The sequence below is a fragment of the Oncorhynchus keta genome, chromosome 26 (genome assembly GCF_023373465.1).
Source record: "Oncorhynchus keta strain PuntledgeMale-10-30-2019 chromosome 26, Oket_V2, whole genome shotgun sequence".
NCBI classification, from domain to species: Eukaryota; Metazoa; Chordata; class Actinopteri; order Salmoniformes; family Salmonidae; genus Oncorhynchus; species Oncorhynchus keta.
The window spans coordinates 9,709,326-9,728,608 of record NC_068446.1 but is presented as its reverse complement, the minus strand read 5'-3'; the positions used below and the strand labels follow the sequence as shown (position 1 = coordinate 9,728,608).

Below are 19,283 nucleotides of genomic sequence, written 5' to 3'. Positions count from 1 at the left end.
GAATATAATCTTGGGGAGAGTGGGGGAGAGAGCGGCAATAAACGACAAAATTGAAAAAGGTCTGGAAGTCTTGATTATCCATTAAGGTTTGCAAATATATACACATAAAACATATGTTAGGACTATTTGTTTTAGTGCAAAGGTATTTTAAAGAGGCACGCTCACATATGGAACCTTATGAGTTTTTATTATATGAGTTTTAATTACACAAGTGATTTTTTTTATTTTAAGTATAAAGGGTTCTTTAATGTGTCTAATATGGTATGGAACATGACTAAAAAAGAGTGGTATGACCTTTTGACCTTATCGTGGCTATCTTTTGGGGTCTGATCAGCCCTGGGGGAGAGCCATTTGTATAATGAATTGTGGTCAGTTGGGTTACTAATTTTAAGGTAAATTAGTTATAATGGAGTGTTAGTTTGGGGTTTATAATTATTGTTTGAATCACTGAAGCTGATTTACAATATTAGTTGTGAAGTTTTTTGAATGGGCTATTATGGATTTGATACTACAACAGAAAATAGTTATTTATCATTGAGAATAAATAGGGGTGATAAATTACTGTAGATAAGGTATTCCACACTATGCAACATATATTAAATTCATGTTATTGTCAGATACTGATACTGAGGATCCCTGAAGGAAAGAGCATGTAAAGTGTAGGAAGTATTTCAATATGGTTAGCATTTGTTTTTTGGTTTTTTTTCTAAAATCAATGGTTTTAGTTAGTTAAGCAGTGAGGCGCTTAATGACATTTTGAGAGCAGAGAGGATAAGTTTTAGAAGCGGAGCCAGGACGAGCAAAGATACAGAATGTGTAGATAACAGTTACTGAATGGAGACAAAAGGGAGAATTGGACATACATGATAATGTCAGAAAATAAGGATAATTTACTAATCCTACCTAAGTCATTATTTAGGGTATATAAGGTTGTTACCTAGGCAGAGCCAGGTATCAAAAGGGGGGTGGGTAAGTTAGTGGCCTATTGGATAAGAAACTAATAATAAAAAATTAAAATAAACAATTTTAGCTAACAAATAGGCATATAAGTTAAAGATATAATAAGATAAAGCCTGTATGTCCAGGATTTTAAGTCACTCAATCCAGTCCCAGAGGCTTGTTGGGGGGACCATACCAAGGACTCCTGGTGACAGCTAGCTGAAAGAGCTACCCGGATTCATATCGCACGGCGGGAAGGTAAGACACAATGACACTGTCGAACAATAAACAGTGTTCGAGAGAAGAACTGGAATTGACAGAATTCCGGGGGCCATCTCTCGAATTAAGTTATCCTTACTTGTCCTATCACCCCTGTTTTTATTCATAGAAGTGAAGATGTGTCTGACACTTGCTAGTGATGTGTTCTCGGGGAGAGGGTGGGGCTTCACATGGAAGCTGTTCGTCTGAGCTGTCTTATCGTGGGTGACATATTCCTGATACAGCACGTCCTGCTTGAGTATGCGGAGAGTGGTAATTTGACCCATGGTTTAGACGATGAGGATTTTGTTCCAAAATAAGCATAAGAGATCCCTAGATCTGGGTAGACAGGAAGTTAGAGTAGAGGTTGGGAAGGATCTCTCAATGGAGTTTTATGTAGACCAAAATGGAGTCTCTAACTACATGGCAGTCTAGGACTCTGAGCCATTATGGCATATATCGGTGCAGGTTCCCATATTGATGGTGGACACAGGTCATAGCTCATTTGGAGAGAGAGGGCTATATGAATCCACTCACCCAGTATGGAAGAAGGTAGAGTATAGTGAAGGTAACAGTTTTTGATTGTAATCAGGAGAGAGGGATGTAATGCATAAAGATACGCCTAACCCTTTAAACAGAAATGAAGGAGGATCTAGGGTTGTGGTATGGATATGACCAGGTCTTGGTCGACACCCTAGTACGGTTCTGGGTAGAGGAGTTTAGGCCAGTATGGTAAAGCTGTTCACGAAAGCAGGAATGCCAGATAATGACAGTTGTATTGATTTGCACTATTTATATCCCCAGGTTCCCTTTAAATCAAGACTTCCTCCCTTTACAGTGACCGGAGGAGATTATTAACGTTTGGCCCGGTACAGTACTCTTGGGAAATGATGTCAGGGCGAGGTTTTACCGACAGATTGGACAGGATTATGCCTTTCACACTCATTCAACACCAAGACATGAAGTTTAGCCAAATGGGAGAAAAGAGCTACTCCATCCGGGTCTCTTATTGACAAAGTATACATTGATAATTATATTTATTACAATCAACAGCGCTTTAACAATTATACCAGAGATGCTATTAAAAGGTTTTGCAGAACAGACTGAAGCAACCAGCCTGATGGCTTGGCAGAATAGAATTGCATTAGATATGTTATTGGCTGAAAAGGGAGAAGTATGCGTGATTATCGGGACCATGTTTGTGCTTACATCCCAAATAACACAGCTCCGGACGAATCAGTGCCCGAAGCCTCAGCTGGTTTGACCACCCTGGCTCACGGTTTGGCAGAAAACTCTGGGGTGGATATTTCTCTGACTAATTGGTTTTATAGTATGTTCGGAAAATGGGAAAAAATGTTATGATCACTGTATTATGGGCTACATTCACCTGTGTGACTGTTTTAGTTTTATGGGGCTGTTGTCTAATTCCCTGTGTGTGAGGCCTTATTTCCAGGACTCTGGAGAAATCGATGACAATAGATGGTGAAGTACCTGGGGATTCCAGGTTCTGACCCGCGGAGTGCTGATTGTATGTCTACAGGACAAGTGGACGAATCTGGATCCTTCAGTTGCAGGGAATTTATGTTTGAAGAGACCATTTTTGAAGTTTAGGGAAGCTAGGTTGTATCACGTTTCAATAATAGACTGTTTTTTTATGAAGATTGTAACGAAAATCCTGATAAGAGTTATGATTCTGATGTAGACCTGAGAAACAATTATGGCGAATGCAAATGTTGGGTTATGTTTAGGTGATGTTTTGATGACAAGAAATATCTCTAATAAAAATAGAAATGGGCTTTTTAATATTACAATATAACTACAATGTGTGATTGAATGTATAATATTTAATCAAAGGGTGGATATGTTAAGGGAATTTGTATCAATGATGACTAATACATTTCAATCAGGACTGACTAATCCAAATACTATTATGTTACTATACATGTACTAATCAGAATACTAAATGTTACTGTATATGTATGAGTTTTGATTCTTGATCCCAGTACTGAAAATAATGTGTGTGTGTGTGAACGTGGGCAAAAGTTAGAACAATGGCGGTCTGTTCCTTTGTACAAATGAATGAACTATCTCCAGACTGTCTAGAATGCTTATCCACACTGACTGACCTTGGCTCTAGGTGAGGAGGGAAAGCTTGAGAACAATAGGGCCTTTCTACCAGTGTCAAGAAGAGACGGAACATTTAGAAAACGCTGACGTCATTTTCAGTTTATAACCTGTGGTAAAATGTGTATGAACTCAGTACTCTCTTGAATAAAGACTGTTACTTGACTTTAAGACTGGGACTCTGTCCATTCCTATAAAATAAGGGTCATACAAATCCTTACGAATTGACAGAGTGTTTATTTTTGATTGGGAATTAAAACAGAGGAATTAAATTCCTTCAACATTTTGTCACACAACACAATGCCACAGATGTCTCAAGTTGAGGGAGCATGCAATTGGCATACTGACTGCAGGAATGTTGACCAGAGCTGTTGCCAGACAATTGAATGTTCCATACGTCTCCTCCAACATAATTTTAGAGAATTTAGGGAAGTCGACTCAGTTTCAAAACCTCCGACCACTTGTATCCACGCCAGCCCAGGACCTACACATCTGGCTTCTTCACCTGGGGGATTGCCTGAGACCAGCCACCTGGACAGTTGATGAAACTGGGTTTGCACAACCAAATAACTTTTGCACAAACTGTCAGAAACCGTCTCAGGGAAGCTCATCTGCATGCTCGTTGTCCTCACCAGGGTCTTGACCTGACTCCAGTTTGGTCAACTTTCTACTAGATGTTGGAACATTGCTGTGGGGACTTCCATTCAGCCCCAAGAGCATTAGTGCGTTTGGCACTGATGTTGGGCTATTAGACCTGGCTCGCAGTAGGCGTTCCAATTCATCCCAAAGGTGTTCGATGGGGTGAGGTCACCAATCTCGACAAACCATTTCTGTATGGACCTCGCTTTCTGCATGGGGCGATTGTCATGCTGAAACAGGAAAGGGCCTTCCCCAAACTATTGCCACAAAGTTGGGAGCACAGAATCGTCTAGAATGTAATTTGTCAAATCAAATCAAAAGTTATTTGTCACATACAACACCATACAGTGAAATGCTTATTTACAAGCCCTTAACCAACAATGCTAAGAAGTTAAGAAGAAAAACTTGATGAGTTAAAACAAAATAAGAGGCTATATATTGGGGGTACCAGTACAGAGTCAATGTGCGAGGGCACCAGTTAGTCGAGGTAATTGAGGTAATATGTACATGTAGGTAGAGTTAAAGTGACCATGCATAGATAATAAACAGAGAGTAGCAACAGCATATAAGAGTGGTCTGGGTAGCCTTTTGATTAGCAGTTCAAGAGTCGTATGGGGTAGAAGCTGTTAAGAAGCCTAGACTTGGTACTCCGGTACCGCTTGCCGTACGATAGCAGAGAGAACAGTCTATGACTAGGGCGGCTGGGGTCTTTGACAATTTTTAGGGCCTTCCTCTGACACCGCCTGGAATAGAGGTCCTGGATGGCGGGAAGCTTGTCCCTAGTGAGTAATGTACTGGGCCATAGGGACTACCCTCTGTAGAGCCTCGCGGTTGGAGGCCGAGCAGTTGCCATACCAGGCAGTGACACAACCCATCAGGATGCTCTCGATGGTGCAGCTGTAGAACCCTTTGCGGATCTGAGGACCCATACCAAATGTTTTCAGTCTCCTGAGGGGGAATAGGCTTTGTCGTGCCCTCTTCACGACTCTTCACGACATGATAGTTTGTTGGTGATGTGGACACCAAGGAACTTGAAGTTCTCAACCTGCTTCACTGCTGCCCCGTCGATGAGATTGGGGCGTGCTCGGTCCTCCTTTTCCTGTATCATCTCATTTTCCACAATCATCTCCTTTGTCTTGATCATGTTGAGGGAGAGGTTGTTGTCCTGGCACCTCACAGCCAGGTCTCTGACCTCCTCCCTGTAGGTCAGGGGTGGGCAATTCCAGTCCTCCGGGGCCCGATTGGTTTCACAGTTTTACCCCAACCCCAGCTAACACACACCTGACTCCAATAATCACCTGATCATTATCTTCAGTTTAGAATGCAATTTGATTAATCAGCTGTGTTTGCTATGGATGGAGACAAGTGTGACACCAATCAGACCCCCGAGGACTGGAGTTGCACACCCCTGCTATAGTCTCTCATCATTGTTGGTGATCAGGCTGTTGTGTCATTGGCAACAGTGACTATGGTGGTCTGTTTGAAACATGTTGGTATTACAGACTCAGTTAGGGACAGTTTGAAAATATCAGTGAAGACATATGCCGGTTGGTCAGCGCATGCTCAGAGTACACGTCCTGGTAATCCGTCTGGCCCTGCGGCCTTGTGAATGTTGACCTGTTTAAAGTTCTTACTCACATCGTCTACGGAGAGCGTGATCACACAGTCGTCCATAACTGCTGATGCTCTCATGCATGCTTCAGTTTTAAATGCCTCGAAGCGAGCATAGAAGTAGTTTATCTCGTCTGGTAGACTTGTGTCACTGAGCAGCTCGCGGCTGTGCCTCCCTTTGTAGTCTGTAATAGTTTGCAAGCCCTGCTACATCCGATGAGCGTCAGAGTCGGTGTAGTACGATTCGATCTTAGTCCTGTATTGACCCTTTTCCTGTTTAATGGTTCGTCAGATGGCATAGCAGGATTTCTTATAAGCTACTTGGTTAGAGTCCCACTCCTTGATAGCGGCAGCTCTACCCTTTAGCTCAGTACAGATGTTGTCTGTAATCCATGGCTTCTGGTTGGGGTACGTACGGTGACTGTGGGGATGACATCATCAATGCACTTATTGATGAAGCCAGTGAGTGATGTGATGTACTCCTCAATGTCATCGGATGATCCCCAGAACATATTCTAGTCTGTGCTAGCAAAACTGTCCTGTAGCTTAGCATCTGCTTCATCTGAGCACTTTCTTATTGACCGAGTCACTGGTGCTTCATGCTTTCGTTTTTCTTTGTAAGCAGGAATCAGGAATATAGAACTACTGTATGGTCAGATATGCCAAATGGAGGGCGAGGGAGAGCTTTGTACATGTCTCTGTGTGTGGAGTAAAAGTGGTCAATAGTTTTTTTTCCTTCTGATTGCACATTTAACATGCTGGTAGAAATTATGTCAAACAGATTTGAGTTTCCCTGCATTAAAGTCCCCGACCACTAGGAGCGCCAACCTCTGGATGAGTATTTTCCTGTTTGCTTATGGCCATATGAAGCTCATTGAGTGCGGTCTTAGTGCCAGCATCCATTTGTGGTAATATGTCGACAGTTACGAAAAATAAAGATGAAAACTTTTGGTAAATAGTGTGATCTACAGCTTATCATGAGATACTCTTTCTCAGGCGAGCAAAACCCCTTGTCTCTTGGCTTCCGTAATGAGCCTCACATCAGATGCTGCTAATCATCTCGTTCTCTTATCTTCTCTTTCTCTATCCATTTTCACTTTTCCTCCTCTCCTCTCACTCCTCTCTCCGGATTTCTCTCACTCACTCACTTGTTTTGTGTGCTGTACCTCGAGGACCGGGGAAACAAGCCATAAATATACCTATGTTTGAGTGGGAGGCTCAGGCTCTTATGTACATTAGTGTCATGCAGTAGAGTGTAAGGACTGGAGCAGACATGATGTGTGAGGTTTTGAGTCATTGTGCCAGGGCTGGTTTGGGCTGCGTGACTGGAGATTGAGAGAGAGAGGAGAGAGAGGACTTCAGTACCCTTCTGGCTATGGGACGCCCCCCTCAGCTCTCTCTCTCTCACACACACACACACACACACACACACACACACACACACACACACACACACACACACACACACACACACACACACACACACACACACACACACACACACACACACACACGTGCAAACCCTGCCTATTTCTGCCCCCGCCTCTCACACACAGTCACATAGCCTGGCAAAACAAGCCCAGCTAGACTCACGAAGGACAGAATAGAAATGGTACGTCTAATTGTAGCCTGCTCAGTTTGTATCATGGTTTGCTATAGCTACAACCTGAGAGCATCTGAGTGGGTGGTTAGCTGTTTGACCGGATGCCACATGGCAGGTTGTACCACTCTGCCATTGCACACGCATGCTGGGGGATCTGTACAGTACGGTAGGTAGGCCCATCAGATGGCAGCTACACTATACACTCCTTCAAATTTGGCTATTTCAGCCACACCCGTTGCTGACAAGTGTATAAAATCGAGCATACAGCCATGCAATCTTCATAGACAAACATTGGCAGTAGAATGGCCTCAAGCTCTTAAAGATCTCTACAGATCGGTGTCCCACCTTCAGGACGATTGAGCTAATGTGCGCGAATATGATTAGCATGACGTTGTAGATAAGAAGAACATTTCCTAGGACATAGACGTGTCTTATATGGGCATAAAGTTTAAATGTTTGTTAATCTAACTGCACTGTCCAATTTACAATAGCTATTACAGTGAAAACATGCCATGCTATTGTTTGAAGAGAGTGCACATTTATGTACTTGAAACATGTATATATTGACTAATTAGGCATATTTGGGCAGACTGGGGTGGCAGGGTATCCTAGTGGTTGGAGAGTTGGACTAGTAACCGAAAGGTTGCAAGGTTATATCCCCGAGCTGACAAGGTACAAATCGTTCTGCCCCTGAACAGGAACAGAAACCCACTGTTTCTAGCCCGTCATTGAAAATAAGAATTTGTTCTTAACTGACTTGCCTAGTTAAATAAAGGTGAAAAAAGAAGAAGAAAAAAGACTTGATACAACATTTTGAACAGAAATACAATGGTTCATTGGATCGGTCTAAAACATTGCACATACACTGCTGTAACCTAGTGGCCAACATCTAAATTGTGCCTAGTCCTAAATCAGATAATTGCCTTTCTCTTGCATTTCAAAGATGATGGAACAAAAAAGCAACAGTTGTTTTTTTCTTTGTATTATCTCTTACCAGATATAATGCATTATATTCTCCTACATTAATTTCACATTTCCACAAACTTCAAAGTGTTTCCTTTCAAATGGTATCAAGAATATGCATATCCTTGCATCAGGTCCTGAGCTACAGGCAGTTAGATGTGGGTATGTCATTTTAGGCGAAAATTGAAAAAAAGTGGCCCTGATCCTTAAGTGGCCCTGACCTCAATCCTATAGAAAATGTGTGGGCAGAACTGGAAAAGCATGTGCGAGCAAGGAGGCCTTACAAACCTGACTCAGTTACACCAGCTCTGTCAGGAGGAATGAGCCAATATTCAACCAACTTATTGTGGGAAGCTTGTGGAAGGCTAACTGAAACGTTTGACCCAAATTAAACCATTTAAAGACAATGCTACCAAATACTAATTGAGTGTATGTCAAATTCTGACCCACTGGGAATGTGATGAAATAAAAGCTGAAATAAATAATTCTCTATACTATTATTCTGACATTTCACATTCTTAAAATAAAGTGGTGATCCCAACTAGCGTATTTTTACTAGGATTAAATGTCAGGAATTGTGAAATACTGAGTTTAAGTGTATTTGGCTAAGGTGTATGTAGACTTCCGACTTCAACTGTACATGCATATGCACGTTCTGTACATACATGCGTACGCACACACGTACGCATGGACGCAGGCACACACAGCTTTTTTCTGCATACACCCCAGTTCAGTAAGTTGGTTTCAGTGAATGGCCTCAGTCTGTTTCCTATAGAGCTATGGAGGAGTTGGTGGAACGTAAGAAATAGGCAATGGATCGAACTGTCTCGTCTCTCTGCGCTGTTCTTCATCTCCAGCTCTGTTCGCTCTGAGCAGTAGCTCCCCTCCCAATCCCTCTACACACTGACAGCAATGAGACGGGAGGAGGAGGAAGAGGGAAGAGTAAACCTGCAGTCACTGAATAATTGTGATTTATTTAGAAACCTCCAGCAGCAGACAGAGGACACCCAGACAGAAGAGTTTCGTCTCTCGGCTTATCTATTAATTAAGTTACTTGTCTTTAGCAATTCCATATTCAGGTGAACCTCAGCCGCTAACAGTCTCTCCCTCTCCCATGGCTGACGTTTCCTCTAAAAGCCAAACTCCCATCCTGAGCCTTCCCTTATACACCAACCCAGCCTGAGCCTTCCCATATACATACGCCAACCCAGCAGCCAATTACGTACAGAGCATTACATGAACATGTACTCTGGTCTGCACTACACTGCCTTGCTCAGCTCTACCCTACCAGTTAGATTTCAGAGACCAAGACACTGAACACTGAATTGATCCTACCCACACAGCTCTGGTAATCACTCTGCTATGGGAGGTCCTTTCTTCACTGAAACAGTTGGGAAACAAAGAGTTAGACTCACATAAATAAAACCACCAGTCCACTGTACTGGCCTGCCTTCCTACTAACACTTCTGGGAGATAATTTTCTCCAGTGTAGAGCGAGGCGAGTGTGTTAATTAAGGCATCCGCATGCTTCCCAGCAGAAACAGTTCAGAAGAGTTTGTGCATTTATTATGACCACATTGTGATGTTTTTTGTTTGTTTTGGATTTCAGTAAGGGTTTTTTCGATAGTTGAGACAAGCTGAAGTCAGTAGCAAAGGTCTGTGCCCCTCCGTCTGTGATTGGTCAATAGTAGGGATTCGTTAATAAAGTCTTCGTTGTCGTTCAACGAGAGACAACTCGTTTTCATGCAATATTCATAAATGACAAATACTGCACCAACAATCTTAGTTGGATGTAAAATTATGCAACTAAGATCTCCTTGGCAAAAAAGTCAAAATGAACATCTTGGCACACCCATCCCTTTAGCGGGATCATTTTAGTCAACATCTGCTGAATTGCAGAGCGCCAAATTCAAATTAAATTACAAAAAAAAAAAATCATGAAATCACAAGTGCAATATAGCAAAACACAGGTTAGCTTGTTGTTAATCCACCTGGCGTGTCAGATTTCAAAAAAGCTTTTCGGCAAAAGCATACCAAGTGTTTATGTAGACAAAACATTACAAACAGCTAGCAGCAAAGTAGATTGGTCACGAAAGTCAGAAAAGCAATGAAATGAATCAAATACCTATGGTGATCTTCGGATGTTTGCACTCACGAGACTCTCAGTTACACAATAAATGTTCCTTTTGTTCCATGAAGATTATTTTTATATCCAAAATACCTCCATTTGGTTGGCGCGTTATGTTCAGAAATCCACAGGCTCGAGCGGTCACGACGGGGCAGACGAAAATTCCAAATAGTATCCGTAAAGTTCGTAGAAACATGTCAAACGTTTTTAATAATTAATCCTCAGGTTGATAATATTTCAACCGGACTGTAGCTTTTTCAATAGGAGAGAGAGAGAAAATGTCTGCTCCAAGCAAAACTCTGCTGGCACCCAACCATCCACTGACGCGATGTGATCGTTCTCGCTAATTTTTCAGAATAAAAGCCTGAAACTATGTCTAAAGACTGTTCACACCATGTAGAAGCCATAGGGAAAGGAATCTGGTTGATATCCCTTTAAATAGAGAGAAGGCATGCAATGGAAAAGGGAGATTAGTTTCTCTTAGGCACTTCCTGGTTGGATTTTCCTCAGGTTTTTGCCTGCAAATATCAGTTCTGTTATACTCACAGACAATATTTTGACAGTCTGGGAAACTTTAGAGTGTTTTCTATCCTAATCTGACAATTATATGCATATTCTAGATTCTGGGCCTGAGAAATAGGCAGTTTCATTTGGGTATGTGTTTCATCCAAACATCAAAATACTGCCCCCTACACTCAACAGGTTAATGACCGATTTCTTGAGTTATCTTTGATTATTTCTGACTATTTTAAGGAAGTGTATATTGGCAACAGCATCTCAAAATGGACAAACAGTACCACTGCTGCTTTTTCTCATTTCTCAAGCAGGCGCCAGCCGAACTGAACCATGCTGATGCCTTTAGCCAGAGTGCTTTAGCTGGAGTGTTATGACATAAGACAGTGAGAGGGGTGAGGAGGAGGGATGGGGGAGGCAGGGAACCCCCCAGAGGAGAGGAACAGAGCGAGAGGTTGTTGCGTAATCAGCTGAAGTAGCTGTTTGGTTTACTGTGTGAGTTTTCTAAAGCGGATGACAACACAGGGAAGACACACACACACAAAAGCACAAACATGTACAGAAATAGGAGACAGACAGAACGATAGGAAGGCAGCAAAACATATAAGATGGAGAATAATTGTTTTGGATGATTTTAAGAGGCGCTACTGACGGCATGGTAGCATGCTTTATGTGCATCAATATTATGACATGTTAATTATGATGCAGCAAGCATCCTACAGTACATGCGTACTTGGTTTGGCGAGGACATTGGGAGTGATACATTCTCTGTGTCTGCTTGACTTGATGCAGCAGACTCAAAAACAGCTAATCACACACACACACACACACACACACACACACACACACACACACACACACACACACACACACACACACACACACACACACACACACACACACACACACACACACACACACACACACACACACACACACACACAGAGGCTGTCATATGTCAGTGTGTCAGGATTCAGCTTCAGTCTAGCGTGGCCAGAAAAACATGACTAAACTCCAACCAGATTAACAATTTGAGCTTCTTAAAGTGAGCACTTCACTAGTGTGTGCGTGTGTGAAGGCACAGAGAGGAAATACAAACATTATTTATGCTTGATGTGATCTTAAAAGCTATGAGGGTCTTAACACACACACATACATGCACACACAGACATACACACACACACACACACACACACACACACACACACACACACACACACACACACACACACACACACACACACACACACACACACACACACACACACACACACACGGTGATTCCTTTTGCTCACAGACTGAGCAGCCTAACGAGAGCTGTTGGAGCATGTGCGTCAGCTCTGTTTGGGTTAACACAGCTCTGTTTGGGTCAACTCTTCCTCCATTTCTCTTTCTCCCTCTGTCACACAATCTTTTTCTCCCTCTCTCTCGTTCCTTTTATCTCTTTCTCTCTTCTCTTTTACACACATGGCAAATATTACACACAAATCCCATCTGGCTGACTATTACAGTACACTACACAGAGACTCCCTCTTACTTACACATTTAAACAAATACTGACCACCATTCATCCATGCTTCCCTACATTACTGAGAGTATTCAGACAGTGTGTGTGTGTGTGTGTGTGTGTGTGTGTGTGTGTGTGTGTGTGTGTGTGTGTGTGTGTGTGTGTGTGTGTGTGTGTGTGTGTGTGTGTGTGTGTGTGTGTGTGTGTGTGTGTGTGTGTGTGTGTGTGTGTGTGTGTGTGTGTGTGCTTGTCTCCTACCTTGCATCCGAACATAAGCGAGATGGTGCTGTTGGTGCATGCTACTTTACAGTGGCACAACATTGGTGTAAAACAATCCGAGTGCTTGATGCTGGGTGTCATAGTGTTGTCAGTGCCTGGGCACCTCCATCATGGTTTCTCTCTCTCTATCTCTCTCTCTCTCTCTCTCTGCACACCCCCACCCCCACCCCCACCCTCCCCACCCCCGAGCCAGGAACCCTCTGTACAACTGTCAGTCTGTCACTCTTTCGGTCTGTCAGTCCTGGCTCTTCCTGCCTCCAGCCTGCTCCCCCTGTCTCTTCTTCATCACAACCACCATCCTCATAATCCTTGTAGGCAGTCAAAGGTAGAGGCAGTCTCTCGTTCTCTCCCTCCCTCCGTCAGTCTCTGTCCTTCCGTCTCCCCCGTCTCTCTCCTTACTTAGTACACAGCACAGCAGTCCCAGTTCTCTCTCTGTGAGCCCAGCTCACAGCTCAGCTATCAAATGCTGTGTCTGTGCCTCTCACTCTACTTCTCTCTCGTTCCCTCGCTCTCTGCTCGGCTGACTCGCGCTTTGCGTTGAGGCAGTCAGATCAATGAGCTCAGAGAGAGAGAGAGAGGGAAGAACCATGGTGGCGGAGAGAGGGAGAGCGAAAGAGAGCCCTGGGCCGGGGGGATGGATGTGGAAGGAGGTGGGGGGGGACCGTGTGTGTTCTCGCTCATCCTGCGTTTCCACTCATTCCATCACAACCTCTCCACCTGCTGCAGTGGAGGCTCTGCCATGACTTGTGCACTCACACACACACACACACACACACACACACACACACACACACACACACACACACACACACACACACACACACACACACACACACACACACACACACACACACACACACACACACACACACACACACACACACACAAAAACACAAACATGGGCAGCAAGCAAAGAGAGAGAGAGACTGTATATGATTGGGAGGGGCTTATTACACAGACCAGTGGACAGGACTGACCAAACAAACAAACTGAACAAGAGAGGAGAAAGTTACCCAGGAAAGGGAGATGTGATCTCAGCAGTCAAGGGAAACATATCCACTCTACAACCCGCTGCTGCCCAAGAGCATATCAAAGCAGCACACTCATAGTGAAATGAACCTCTCCCTATAGCACACACTGGAAGCCCGAAGAGTAGAAAGGAGAAAGGGAAGGATGGAGAGGGAGAGGGAGAGGGAGAGGGAGAGGGAGAGGGAGAGGGAGAGGACTGCAAAGATATAGTAGACCCAAACAAATTGTGCACACAACCTTGGTGTAGTTAAACATGTTCAGCTACCCCTAGGGAGCTAAACCTAGACCTAGCCTTAGCCAGAATAACTCAAGTTACGGAAATGTGCAAGTACATGCCAGCAGAGCACCTTGGAGTTAAACCCTGCAGAAAGTTACAAGACTTAAGGAGCCTCCAAAGAGGCTGAACATTTTTATTTCTACATGGGGATGGGCGATATACTAATTTTCCTCCATAATTTGCAAATAAATTCATTAAAAATCCTACAATGTGATTTTCTGGATTTTCTTCCTCATTTTGTCTGTCATAGTTGAAGTGTACCTATGATGAAAATTACAGGCCTCTCTCATATTTTTAAGTGGGAGAACTTGCACAATTGGTGTCTGACTAAATACTTTTTTGCCCCACTGTACATTGTCTAATGGCATCATTTTTTAAATGAGAACATACAGTTGAAGTTGGAAGTTAATATACACCTCAGCCAAATACATTTAAACTCAGTTTTTCACAATTCCTGACATTTCATCATAGTAAAAATCCCCTGCCTTGGGTCAGTTATTTTAAGAATGTGAAATGTCAGAATAATAGTTCAGATAATTATTTATTTCAGCTTTTATTTCTTTCATCATATTCCCAGTCGGTCAGAAGTTTATATGCACTCAATTAGTATTTGGTAGCATTGCCTTTGAATTGTTTAACTTAAGTCAAACGTTTCAGGTAGCCTTCCACAAGCTTCCCACAATAAGTTGGGTCAATTTTGGCCCATTCCTCCTGACAGAGCTGGTGTAACTGAGTCAGGTTTGTAGGCCTCCTTGCTTGCACACACTTTTCCAGTTCTGCCCACACATTTTCTATCGGATTGAGGTCAGGGCTTTGTGATGGCCACTCCAATACCTTGACTTTATTGTCCTTAAGCTATTTTGCCACAACTTTGGAAGTATGCTTGGGGATGTCAAGCAAAGAGGCACTGAGTTTGAAGGTAGGGCTTGAAATACATCCACAGGTACACCTCCAATTGATTCAAATGATTTCAATTAGCCTTACAGAAGCTTCTAAAGCCATGACCTAATTTTCTGGAATTTTCTAAGCTGTTTAAAGGCACAGTGTATGTAAACTTCTGACCCACTGGAATTGTGATACAGTGAATTATAAGTGAAATAATCTGTCTGTAAACAATTGTTGGAAAAATGACTTGTGTCATGCACAAAGTAGATGTCCTAACCGACTTGCCAAAACTATAGTTTGTTGACAAGAAATGTGTGGAGTGGTTGAAAAACGAGTTTTAATGACTCCAACCTAAGTGTATGTAAACTTCCGACTTCAACTGTACAAAACCTTGTTGAGAGCATATCCAACTCACAGTCTCTTAGAAAAAAATATTAACTATTAGAACAAAGACTGAAAAATGACTGAGGTTGGCACAAGATGAAGGAAAAGTTGGAGCATAACTAACGAAATTACAGTAAAAAAAAAGTATGTTTAGTCCAGGATAAACTAATGTATAGAATATATTATACAAGATAAAGAAAATCCATAAATCATACAATACAACGGTATGTCTTGTCTTTATTGTAAAACAAATAATGACTCAATAATCCACGCATTCTGGGAATGCTATAAACTCCAGAAGTTGTGGGCGGAGCTAGAGCGTTGGCTGTTAGAAGTATTATAATGTAAACTTACTTTTAATCCATCTCAATGCATATTTCAAGGCATATGGGGGTGATATCGAATGGGCTGGACGATTCTCTTCTCATCACTCATCTTGAAAAAAACTGTCCTGTCTTTGGCATTAGTAAAGTGAAGACTGTTGTTTTATCAAATCAATTCTCTGTAATTATTATTATGTGATTAAACTAATCATGTAAATGTCATTAACTAGGAAGTCGGGGCACCAAGGAAAATCTTCAGATTACAAAGTTATAATTTTCCTAATATAACTCATCAGATATTTTAATATTTGATAAATTAGTCTTCTAATGAATGAATTATTCTTTACCTCACGTTAATCTTATTCCAAACGTCGTAAATTGTTGGTTATCTGCACGAACCCAGCCTTTACTATGAATCATCCATACACCATTTGTCTTAATCATTTATTTACTAACTAACTAAATAATTACAGAAATGCATAAACAAACAACACAGTAGATATGATTACAAGGAAATGATCGGGGAGGTTCCCTAGTGGGCTAAACCGATATGACGGCTTGGAGGACAAAAGAGAAGTGGGTGTGGACTGAAAAGGGCGGGAAAGACAAAAGGAGTCACTACACAGTTGATAATTACATTCATTGAAATGCTAATCCTTTGCACATGAACGCTCACTCATTTGGGAATAACTGCAATCAATATATATTTACGCCCAGTGTGTCGTCGTGATCTCTGTTGGAATCGGCAGTCTGCGGAGAGTCCGTTCATCAGAGCGTCTCTCTCGCTGCTTCCCTGAAGTCATAGGTGGTTAGAATGTATCCTTCAGAGTATGTTCTCATAAAATAGTTGTTTCGGCGGGTGTTGGTCTTCGCATCCCAGGTTGACATAATTTCTAGCTGCAAACTAGTAATAAGTATCTAAGATTTGCTCTTATTCTGTCGGGAATGATAGTCTCAGAGGTTGAACCATTTCCACCTGTGTAGCCAATGCTCCACGTGGTATGGTTAGGAATTCAACAACCATGGTAACCATGGTAACCTTTTGGTCTCTACTCAAGCCTTTGCCCCTTTAGCTGACCGAAGTAAGCATGTTCTGAAAGAGGATTTCTTCAGGAGTCTTTATTTATTTGTAACAGTAGAAAAGGGCTGTTCCATGATGCCAGATCATTTCCATGATGTAACATCATTTCACAAATAGTTTTATCTTTACTCGTTCATTTTGTACAAGTAGATGCAAACCCCTAATTGAGAAATGTACATATTCAGCGATATAGTCATGTGTGTTTCCTGTCCTCTCTGAGGTCACCAAAGGAAACACACTCATCATACCCTGTCCCTTAAGTGTCCACAGACCATTCCCACCTTCTCATGAGTGGACATAGAGTATCAAATCATTATTTTGTTGATATTGGAGTTCAAATGAGAAATCCTTTGTTCTCTCTATGTGTCTCTTTCTGCATGGCCAGGGGGAGAGAGTCTCCTCCAGGAATGTATGACCTGAGATAACAGAACCTGGATGTAGGAGAGAGGGGGGGAGGAGGAAGCCACTAGCTATACCCCAAAAAGGGCCACGTCATGACAAAACATAAACTAAAAACGAGGAAAATCAATGAATCAGGCATCATTTAACACAATGGAACAATCAAATGATTTCTTATTGAAATACCATGGGCAAAACGTGGGAAACAATAATGCTGGCACTAGGGATGGGGGTGTGAGTGTGAGCATGCGGGGTCTAGGCAGATGCGTTGTAGTCATTGATTGTGTGCATCCTGTAAGTTGTTGTTTGTATGTATAAGTTCGGATATTGAGTGAGGGGAAAATGAAAGTTACAAGGCAAAGCTACATTCAGAGGGGTGTGTGTGTGTGTGTGTGTGTGTGTGTGTGTGTGTGTGTGTGTGTGTGTGTGTGTGTGTGTGTGTGTGTGTGTGTGTGTGTGTGTGTGTGTGTGTGTGTGTGTGTGTGTGTGTGTGTGTGTGTGTGTGTGTGTGTGTGTGTGTGTGTTTGTGTATTCAGCACTTTAAAAAAATGACAGACATACACAGTATACAGTCCTCCTCTTTCTGATGACAGTGCTAGAAGATAGGAAGCAGGTGTGGGGAGATCCCAATCGCTGCTCTGGGCCTGTCAACCAATCAGCTTCTATCTAGATCACAGAGTGCTGAGCCACTTTGATGCCACCACAGATACACAGCCAGGGAGAGAGAGAGAGACATAGAGAGAAATATATATAAAATTAGAGAGAGAGAAGGAGAAATAACATCTCAAAGAGATACATCTCAGAGAAATCTTCCACCATCTCAGAAAAATAGGAAGGAGTTAGTTCAGTCCATCTCAGCACAACTTCCTCTCCTGTACCTCACAGGGTTTATAATCTTCTTACTCAGCAGAAATGTCCCTGTGAAGTTTGTCTATTTCCACATGCAGAAGGAGAGCAAAGGATGGACAGAAAGTTTGTCAAGGTTGCTTAAAGCCTGGCTGTAAAATTCCATATAATCGAGGACATGCTTCACTTTGACAAATCTATAAAATGTTGAGTACTAAATGGTTTTAGTGAAAAAGCCACACATTAGTCAAGAGTTCCATACATTTAGCATGTAAGTTCATCAAGCAGAACTTTGATCATTGCCTTTCTATGGCTGTATTGTGAAGACTTGAATATATAGAATTATTTTAAATTATGCAGTATTATCCTACATAGCATTGAATTATGAATTACCCAGTGGAAGAGAAATGGGTGTAACAAAGACCTCTCATTCCCTCTCTTTTCTTCTCTCCTTTTCTTCTCTTCTCTCCTGCCACTTCCTTTCCCTCTTATCTCCCCTCCCTCAGTGGGCGAGTGACTGAGTGAATGAGAAGTCATTCTAGATCACTCTCCTATCCATTTACTGCTGTGAGTGAGTGTGGTGTCTGTGTGTGGTTGGTTAGTGGAAGCCTCAGAGAAGGAAGTGGAGGACCATCCTACTCAATGAATTTCAGAAAAATAAAATAATAATAAAAAACATTTAAAAAGTTATCCTTTTTAGATAAAACTATACAAAATATATTCACATCACCAAAAACCTGATTAAAACACACTGTTTTGCAATGTTCTACAGTAGTCTCAACAGCACCTCTAGGGTATCACCACGGTATAGCGGGAGGACAACTATTTTCCCATCCTCTGACTACATTGACTTCAATACAAAGCTTAGGAGGCTCGTGCTCCTCACCCCCTTCCATAAACCTACAATGTAATTGTGGTGACATCCAGAGGACGTTCTCCAACCTATCAAAGCTTTTGCAGTATGAACTGACATCAAAGGATCAGAGAATGAACCTAATACAACACATGTGGGATTCAGAATCTTGGTGAGTTGGTGACATTGTTGGATAGATTGAGATTGACATGAATAGTGACAGCTGGGTGAGCATTTGTAGGATATTATTGAATTAAATTTAGTTTCCTCAAACTACAGGATATGGAGGAGGTTGATTATTCAGTTGAAGTCGAAAGTTTACATACACCTCAACCAAATACATTTAAACTCAGTTTTTCACAATTCTTGACATTTAATCAAAGTAACAATTCCCTGTTTTAGGTCAGTTAGGATCACCACTTTATTTTGAGAATGTGAAATGTCAGAATAATAGTTGAGAGAATGATTTATTTCAGCTTTTATTTCTTTAATCACATTCCCAGGATTTTTAATGAATTTATTTGCAAATTATGGTGGAAAATAAGTATTTGGTCAATAACAAAAGTTTATCTCAATACTTTGTTATATACCCTTTGTTGGCAATGACAGAGGTCAAACGTTTTCTGTAAGTCTTCATAAGGT

At 42.0% G+C, this 19,283-nt stretch overlaps 1 protein-coding gene across 1 annotated transcript in view; it reads right to left on the bottom strand.

Moving 5' to 3' along the window:
* The window catches only part of LOC118358901 (discs large homolog 1-like protein), a 202,501-nt gene extending 189,793 nt beyond the window's left edge, over positions 1 to 12,708 (bottom strand). Inside the window, exon 1 of the mRNA XM_052480206.1 lies at positions 12,544 to 12,708. Coding sequence (XP_052336166.1) covers positions 12,544 to 12,645 — 102 coding nt within the window. The 5' untranslated portion in view covers positions 12,646 to 12,708. The remainder of the gene's footprint in view (positions 1 to 12,543) is intronic.
* Between the last annotated feature and the right edge of the window lie 6,575 nt (positions 12,709 to 19,283).